The sequence below is a fragment of the Corylus avellana genome, chromosome ca10 (assembly GCF_901000735.1).
Source record: "Corylus avellana chromosome ca10, CavTom2PMs-1.0".
NCBI lineage: Eukaryota > Viridiplantae > Streptophyta > Magnoliopsida > Fagales > Betulaceae > Corylus > Corylus avellana.
The window spans coordinates 17074053-17083708 of NC_081550.1; the positions used below are offsets into that span (position 1 = coordinate 17074053).

At 36.6% G+C, this 9656-nt stretch overlaps 1 protein-coding gene across 1 annotated transcript; it reads right to left on the reverse strand.

Moving 5' to 3' along the window:
* Window positions 1-193: 193 nt before the first annotated feature.
* On the reverse strand, window positions 194-7790 carry LOC132163975 (kinesin-like protein KIN-5D). Its single transcript, XM_059574367.1, has 23 exons — window positions 7535-7790; window positions 6803-7045; window positions 6586-6715; window positions 6038-6193; window positions 5477-5953; window positions 5115-5212; window positions 4860-5016; window positions 4653-4722; window positions 4237-4313; window positions 4077-4130; window positions 3911-3991; window positions 3683-3794; window positions 3114-3200; window positions 2844-3019; window positions 2598-2759; window positions 2410-2517; window positions 2153-2311; window positions 1981-2064; window positions 1659-1864; window positions 1440-1541; window positions 1250-1359; window positions 997-1148; window positions 194-779 (listed from the first exon to the last, which is right to left on the reverse strand). Exons 2-23 carry the CDS (start codon window positions 6964-6966, stop codon window positions 552-554), a joined length of 3150 nt encoding a protein of 1049 aa, XP_059430350.1. The 5' UTR covers window positions 6967-7045; window positions 7535-7790; the 3' UTR covers window positions 194-551.
* Between the last annotated feature and the right edge of the window lie 1866 nt (window positions 7791-9656).

The window sequence follows — 9656 nt, forward strand, 5'->3', positions numbered from 1 at the left end:
AAAAAAAAAAAGGTTTTGTGTTTTGAGGTTTTCACAAAGCTCAACGGGGTTTGAAAATTGATTTCACTTCCTAGGGTTAAAAAAAAGAAAAAAAAAACACTGCACCAATTTTGTTCGTCTGAAAGTGTTCTTGAAGGGGGAAGCAGTTGCATGTTATGGTCTAAGAAGAATTACTGAAAGCTTCACATCCTCCTAGTTAAACTATCTTTTACAACGGGTCCTCATACAGCAGTCAAGAAGAAATTATTGAACACTTTAACCTCGAATACAAAAACACTCCAAAAATCCTCAGAAATGCAGTTGTTATAAAAGCAGGGATATTCAATGAACTGAATCCCCCCCGCCCCCACCCCCAAACAACAAAAATTAAAAAAAAAAATTTCTACTATATTCCTGCCTCCATAATGATTTTCTTTTCTTCTCTTTTCCCCCCCTCTTCCTTCCTTCTGGGAAACAATAAACGAATAAGATAGGTGAGAGAGTACATATTTGCACCATATGTTATGTACACAATTTTCCTCTTACCACTAAACCTTTTGTTTTCACTCTCCTTAGTTAATGGCTGTGAGAGGCACTCTGGAGTCTCTTACGGACTGAGCAGCCTCATATACCCCAGCAATAACATGTTTTATATCTCCATTTGCTAGCTTTGCAGATTTTGCATCCCAAAATGTCCTCAATAATTCCTCAAAAGCAGGGGTTCTGAGTTCTTCAATCGATGAAACACTTGGTAGATTAAATGACCTCTTTCTCGGTGTTGAACAAGACGGTTCGTCCACCTGTTTGTAATAAAGGATTGAAATATTGATAAAGAACACAAAGTATATATAGAAATGGGTTGGGTTTCTAGATGCAAATTCTATGTCCCACATGCATTACATTTGCCCAAAAAAGGAATTATTTTCTAGTTGTTTTTTTTTTTTTTAATGTTTTTTGGTTGCAAATATGAGTATGTAATATAACAAATTCAGAAAAGCACTCTTCTAATCGTCTTACCGTGTATTCACAAAGAAGACATTTCCCTGCATTTTCAGTTATCTCTACGATCTTGTGGTAATGACCTCCCTTCAATTCCCTCAAATCCCCGCAACAAGGAACTATCATAGAATTGAGATTCCCGCATGCTTCATGGTCAAGTTGCAGTGAATCTGCAAGTGTTCAATTCGTAGTTTTGATCAAAATTTTAGGGAACCTACCAGGACAAACTTGAAATCTATGTAATAATGTGCAGGAAAAATTAGAAACTGACGGTCAATGGATGAAAGCAGATCCTTGTTAGCACTTTCTACATCTCCTAGTGCAGCTGACATGGCAGAAGAAAATTGAGCACGTAGGTCTTGATTGGCTTCCATTCCTCTCCTGATTTAAAGGAAAAACTGAAATGAGCGATCTTGAACAAAATTGTACCAAATATCGGATAGAGAGGGAGGGAGTAATACCTAACAATGGAATCCACAGAAGCAACATTGCTCTTCTCTAGATTGAGCAAGGATTCGTGAGCATTTTTCCATTGTTGTGTACCCAAATTTGCCTTCTTTAAACTGCACATTTTTGTTCACCATGAGTTCAGGGAATATAATAGAAAAGAATTGAAGGAGACCAGAACATGCCAAGAGCAGAGGCATGCGCTATCAACTATCATCTCGTAGTAGCCATACCAGTTCTGAAGAGCCTCTTCCAGGTCTCTCTTTCCACATTCCACTGCAGAAGTATCCTCAACATAATGGGATTCTGTTTTTTCCATGTGAACTGTCCATTTGGCTTTAACCGAAGAAGTGGAATCTTTCATAGTTGACATTTCCTGTTGCAGATTGGTGGTTCTGCTGGTTGCACTCTCCCGAAGATCATTTACTGCCATTTGTACCTAAAGAAACCAAAGATGAAAGTCACTGCTCAAAAAGCTCAATTAAAGACCCGGGTACAGATGAACAACGTGATTGCAGTAAGGAGAATATTTAGCAGTTTAAAAGCAAGAGGTACCAGTTTTTTCTTCCTAGCATTTGAACTTGCAAGCAGCTCTGCAACTTTTTCTAACAATTGCCTTTCTTCATTAGCAGCACACTCCTACATTTATTTTTAAACAAAATGTATTTAATACAACAGATAAGGCCTTCATCATGATTCATACAGTTGAATAGAGCACTTGAACCACCTCAAACTTTTCTTCAAGTTCAGATAGTTTCTGATCATTGACGGTTTGTGCTTCTTCCACAATTTGGGTCAGTTTGGACGCATGGATGTCTAGAGTCTTGAAGAAGTTTACTGTTATATTAGAAACTGACCTTGCAGTTTCTACTGCCCTCGCATGTGCCTGCATCGGGTATCAGATAGAAATATTTATTCAATGAAAATGATAATAATCCAAAACCCACTGACGTAAAGGTCCAAAAACACAGCCAAGTTACAAACCTCACGCTGTTGTTGTGCAAAAGCAGATAGCTTTTCCTCTTGCTTGTGAAGACTACTTTGAAGATCATTGAGTAGTGCATCAGCTTCAGAAGCAATTCCTTTGAAGAGCTGAATCATACAAATGAAGTCAAACACACACAAAAAAGCAGAAAGAAGATTCATAAAAAGTAGCGAATAAAGTAAATTACATTCTCCAGGGCTGATGAATGCTTAGAAACTTCAGAATTCAGGTCACCAAAAGTTGACTGAGAATTTTCTTCGAGCTTCCCAGTTATATCATCCAAAGCTTTAACACCAGAACCATACATGGTTTTCAACTTTCCAAGCCGTCCTTGAAGTTCTTCAGTGGCCTTCAAAAGCATATAAAAAGAGAAAATTGAGTGAATTGACATCAAATCTGAAGAGTGCATATAAAAATCTTGTATGCATCGTACCTCTGCTTTTGTTGATACAAAGGACTGCATATCTTCCTCCATGTCTTTCAGTTGCTGCTCTTGTTGAGTCACAGAAGCGGCCACAGTCTTGTGCAAGATTTCAAGCTGTTGAGTTAATTGGGACTGGAATTTCTGGATAAGTATTTTATTTCCATCTTCAATTTTATCCTTGCGCTCTGAAAATCAACCATGATCCAAAATATATATCATCCTCTAGTATTGATGGACAATACCCAAAACAAGTTTAACTTCCAAGAAAATAGTACAAACCAATTTTGGCAAATAAACTGGACACATCTGATGCAGCATTCTCTAGCTCTGCTCGCAGCTCAAATGCTCGCTCAACAAGTGACTTCTCTGAAAAATTAACAGTGGACGTCACCATTAGACAGCTATCATCAATCATACAAAGGCAGACTTGAAGAACCAGAAGTTTCAAGATAAGTTGGAAGCTTGAGTTTGAAGAAAACATGAAGAATCGTAAGATGGAATGCCCCAAAATAAAAGCCATTTGGTTTATGAATGCTTATTAAAATAAGGCCATTTGATACATAAATGTGGACTAGATATATTCTATTGGAAGGTCTTTTTCAATAAAGGTACCATGTGCGAAGTACTTTTTGTTTGCTTCCTTATCAGAGAGGGGCCCAGGAAGCGGGGCTTGCATGAGATTCCATAAAACAGACTAACTGACCTAAGCAGCAAGGGAGAAGTATAAAATTCTGTTTCTAGTGAACACCCAAAAATATTTTACCCTTATTCAATCTCCAGCAAGAAAATGATCGAGCAGAAAGTTCAGACATAAAGTGCGATGTAGACTAAGAATGACATTTGCTCACCAGATTTGAGGAGATTAGATATGAGAAATTCTTTCTCTTTAATTGTTGCATTTGCCTGTCTGTGTTTTTCCTCGAGATCAAATAATGCATGCTCTGTTTCCTCAAGTTTTTTCTGAAGTTGCATACAATAGGGAAAAGTTAAGTTCTTGCACAAGATGAGAGCAGAAGATAATGTTCAATTAATAATATAAGATCTGCAGTTAACCCTCCAAACATATTATATTATACCTCAGTTTTTTCAAGTTTATCACTTAGTTCAGCTGTCAAAAGTTGCTGAGAATTGTTAAGTTCTTGAAGCTCCATGAGTTGCTGTTGACAAGTTGCAACATGATTATTAACAATCACGTTTAGTAACCTGGATAGAACCTTGAGGAAAACATCTCAATGAACATACCTTGTCCTTAGATTCCGAATCAAGTTCCATGCGCTCTATTTTTTCAGCCATTGCCTAGGGTAATGAGAGAGAGATTGAAAAAATAACATTACTTCCAATTCACAGTAAAATTCAGGTAAGAAAATTATTCCATTACCCAGCTTTATGATAATAAACCAACCTTCTTCTCAGATTCCTCGTGAAGATAACGGTCCCGTGGTATGTAGATCCCATTCTTTTCTCTTGCAGCGTAGACCTCTGATTGAACATAAAGAAACGTGTCATAAAATCTACTTTTCACCCTACTACCCGAGAGTAATTAAATTACATCTTTGCTAGAATGTATTCCCTCTGTCCCACAATAAATGAGTTTATAATAATACATTTTGACAAAAATCTACCTAAAACACCCTTACACAAGCCAAGAAATGTTTTTCAAATTTGCAAAGTGGTGCGTTCAAATTTAGGAATATTGTGGAAAGTTAAATTGACAAATACTTTCATTCTTGGAGTCTTCATTCATAAAATAGAAAGCACATAATCTAAGTGTTTTCCTTTCACAAAAAGACGAAAGAGACAACAAATCGAAGTATAAACCTTGCTTAAGCCGATCGATTTCAAAGTACAAATCCTTGATCAATGCAGATTTCATCATCTTCTGATTGATCTGAGATAGTAATCAAATGAAGATTGTTATGGAGGTAGCAAAGAAATAGAAATCAACTAACTAATATGAGAGAACGATTTACAATAAAAGAGGATAGACAAAAAAAAAAAATTATATACAGTGAACCACTTAGCTACCTCGGGTTTATTTTTGATATTTTTGGCACGGTGTGCATAATCTAGGGTGCTGAGTGTTTCTTCCAGACAATGAATGGAAGGTGATATTGTAGCTATAATGCACGTCTTTGTTTTCCCTCCAAGAGAGTCCCTCAATAACCTTGTCAGTTTGCTATCCCTGATATTCCAAGCACCTTAGCAACTTAACTCACCGTTCAGGTTCGCAAAAACAGCCAAGAGACCACAATGAATCTATCAACTAGTTATACTTCATACCTATACGGGACGTGACCAGAGTGCTCAACTAGTGCATTTATAACACGACCCAGGGTAAGCAAGCTCTTATTGATCTCCCCAGCTTCCCTTGCTCGGCTCTGCAAGTCACAATTTCTTCAGAGTCAAATGTGAAAGTTAAGGAAAAATCCATGACAAAAGTGAATGTAAAATTTTATACTGTTATTGCTAATGGATTATAAGAATTACATAAACTGAAAGCAAAACTTTTCTGTATAAAATACATGCAATAAGAATCTTTCAGTCAGACTAAAACCGTTTATGATGTATACATATATGCTCTACCTAGTTATATCATTGTATACACTAAAGTTGAATATAGATTAGTTATACTCATGTCAAACCTCTCGGGCCCCAGAGCGTGAAATATTCTCAGAACCTGCAAGGTCAACAAGGTTCAGCTTCCCACATTTAATCATCTCTTCCCCCTCTGGTGTGCACTCCTTAATGTGAATTGTGATAGAAAATATTGAGTGAGAACGACTGCTTTGCTTGTTGAGAAGAGTTTCAGCTGTTCGCCTTTTTGCAGAACCTTTCTCCAAGATTTTGTAAATTTCATTTGCAGTACATACTATCTCTTCTTCCAAGCCTCTTACAAATACGCCCCCTTTTCCATCCTCCATGAGAGCAATGGGTTTCTTAGACTTGTCATCTATGTATTTAGAACTCTCTTCCAGGGCCAGAAGATCTGTAATCTCCTCATTGTACAGTTCTAAAAAGGTAACTTTCATGCTATATTCAGCATTCTGAGCTTCTAGTATATCAAAAATCTGCTTAACGGCTCGTGGGATCACACCTGCATCACTAGGAAATTCCCCATTCTACAAAAAGAAACAAGTTAATCAGCAACAGAGAGAACAAGGACTGCAACACATAAATTTTGATTTTTAGAAAGAACAACAAACCTTTTTCCGTGCTCCTCCTTCCATTGTATATGTTTTTCCTGTCCCTGTCTGACCATAGGCAAAGATGGTACAGTTGTAGCCCTCAAGTACTTCATTTACAATAGGAGACACGGCCTGATCATACAATTCCTTCTGTTGGGACGTTGGACCAAAGACCTAAACCGCATTATCCAACATTACAATCATTTCCACATGAAAAAGCAAAATAGATAACACTATCATTCAATACACTCCATTTCTGGCAAGTTGGCCAATAAGACCAGGAAGTGTACACAATACAGAATATACGAATTTCCAAATTTGCATAATCTGGGACCACAAAACACAAAACCCAAAAATCCTATCCTATATAGCAACTCTAGTTCAACCATTCTGCTTATTTAGGTCAGTAACTAGGATTTCAGCATAAAAAGAAAAGAAAAAAAAAAACACGAGACACAAAGAAATTAAGGGTTCACTATCTTGCATTATCCTCCACATTCCTCCAAGAACCAAACACAGCAACGAAAACACTAAAAAGCAATTACAAATAATTTGGCGCAGCAAACCTTGTCGAAGAAGAACGATCTATCAATCTGCTTGTTGGCTATATTCTGAACCGCCGAAACTTCCCTTCTACCCTCATTACAAGAAATCACCACCGGTGTATGCACTCTCAACTCATCGTCACTCAATGGCCTACAAAAGCAATCCAATCAACGAATCATGAATCCGAAACAAACCGAATTGACTTAAACAACTCTTAGAGTCCAGATTCAAACTCACCTGCAACGCAAAAGAACCTGCACATTCACACCCTTTTCTTTTTCGATTTTGGAGCTGGAATTCGAATCCCCAGATCTTATTTCTCGCACCGCCTTATCGCTCGACCGTGGCGTCTGCGACGGCGATATTGATACCAGTCCACCCCTTCTCTGCGCGGAATCCATAGCTTTATTGTACTTTTCGACTCCGAAACCTTTCCTGAATCGGTGAAAACTCACTGATCAATCCGAATCACTGAGAATCCTTCATAATGACCCCCAATTAAGCATAATCAGAACCTTTCACTGAATAATCAGCGTATATGAGAAACATTTTCAAAAAGAAATAAAATGTGGTCAAAATGAAAAAAAAACAAGTGTAAAAAAATTGAGAATATTGTTGGTAGAGAAAGCTACACTGTTCTTGAATCTAAGGTAGAAAGCGACTCGGCACCAAGAAGCTAAACTCGCCGAGTCAACTCAGCTATGCTAATCCCACACACTCAAAACTCACTCGCTCACACTCACAGATTTTGAACAGTGAAAATGAGACACTGAATGCGAAAAAGTACAGCGTAAAAAATTCGCTTTAACCATGACTAAAAACTTCAATAAAAAATAAAAAACACAAAGAGACACACATTGATGAATTCAGTTGGATCGATAATGACCGATCGAAACTCAAACAGTGAATTAAAAAAGAAAAAAAAAATCCAGAGAAATCTCACTGTGAGATCGAAAATGAAAAACTTACAGTCTGTGTTAACGCAATGGCCGGCCTCTGAAGATCTTCGAGTGCCGAACTATCTATTGCGACGATTCTTTTCGAGACAGAAAGTCTACGACACAGCGAGAGAGAGAGAGAGAGAGAGAGAGAGAGAGCGTGTGAGCGTGAATGAATGAATGAATCGGTGGATTTTAATGATTTTTAAATGTTGAATAATAATACTCAGAGAGAGAGAGAGAGAGTGAGAGAGAAGAGAGGGACTGTGTGGGTCTTTGTGTTTAGAGCTGAGAGAGAGAGAGAGAGGAGAAAATAAAATTAAAATCACAATGGCGTTACGAGACATTTGGGAGCTGGAGGACGGCAATGACGGCTGGGGGCTAACGGCGTCAGAGAGATCCGTTTGATCGGAATTTTCCGACCGTTATAAAGGGACAAAAGCTAATTAAACGCTTTTTGAATTTTTTTGAAACCGAACCAGCGTCGGTAATTGGCCCATCGCTTTCTCGGATATTACAACGTTAGCCCTTGGAGAATTATTAATTTGATTAGTTAATTAAGATAAGGCATGTTTAGTTTGAATTTGAGTCGTATTTATGTAAGCTTTGAGTGAGAGAATACCAACTGCACATTTCCTGTTAATGAGGAGAGCTGGGGCCCATTGGCCCATTACAGAGATTTGAAACATTTAAAATATAACAATTTTTTTTTTTTTCTTTCTTTCTAATAATCTTTTTATGGAGAAATTTGAAATTGGGAAACAGCTAATATTGTCTTTTCACTTGTTTGAATGGGTGAAGAAGATAATTTGCTGGCCTATGGGGAAAATTGTGAGTTTTTGAGTAATTGGGTGGCATTAGTACTACTTCATGATTGATAAAGGGCATTGTTAGAAAGCCTATGTTTTTGTCCATTTATGGCACCCATTTTTTTATTTTTCTAATAATTTCATCTTCTTTAAAGTTCTTGTGTTTTTTGGCTTATTATTGTGGGATAGGACCCATTTTAGAATTCAAATTAAATTTCATAGATGTAATAATAGCATATATGTTGCCATTTAGTGAATATATTAATATGTCTTTTTAAATTTTTATATAATGTAGCAGTATTTACACTATTAAATGTAGACCATGAGAGTCTTCAAGAGGTAACTCAATCGGCCGGGACCACGCCTCATGAAGCGGAAGTCATTAGTTCGAATTCCCATCTCCCCTTTTGTGCGGACATGTCAAAAAAAAAATGTAGACCATGAGAGGATCCTAATCCTAGCTAACACTAAAAAGAAAAATTGATAGAGACTTGGTACAAATTAAGTTCTTTGTGCCTTCATTGCAAGTATGACACATCAACGAGGATCAACAAAAGTGAATTTTATGAAAAATACCACATCTATCTTTCATCCACAAAATTCATAAAAGAAAGAACCCTAAATTAAAAAAACAAATAAAAAAATCATTCTATACAATCTAAGCAAAATCACATGGCTTCTTTCTTTCTTGAATTTTGTTGATAAGGGATTGAAAAATGTAAAAATCAAGTCATCGATACTGATGTGTCCTTCTCTCAATGAAGAGTCAAAAGACTTAGTTTGTGACAAATCATTCTCAAAATAGATATATAAGATACTTCTCCATTTCATTTTAGGCTAAAAAGATAAAGGAAACCTCCTAGAGTCCTCCCAAATATGACACGTCTTTTAAAATCACCAATATATCAAAATTTAATAATGATCGTCTCAAATTTAACGATAATTTTAAAAGTCACATCACATTTTGAAGGACCCTAAGAAGACTTATAACATTGCTCCACATACTAACTAAGTTTAACTTAGGTTTAGTTTCATTTGAAATTGAGACACGTGTCGTCATAACTAGACAGAAAAGACATTCCCATCCCAACATATTTAATTTCAACTAAAACCTAAATCCCTACCAACCACATTTTTTTAATTATTTTTGGTCGAATTAAGATACAAGCTAATAGTAATTGACAGAACAACCCCTTAATTAGTGATGGAACATTGGAATTACTTCAATTCAAATAGAAGAAGCAAGTGCAAAATTGTTGCTTCTTGGCAAGAATAATGTGAAAAGATTGAGACACAAGGGGAAAAGGAATTTGATGAAATATATATATAATTAAATGGAAGACA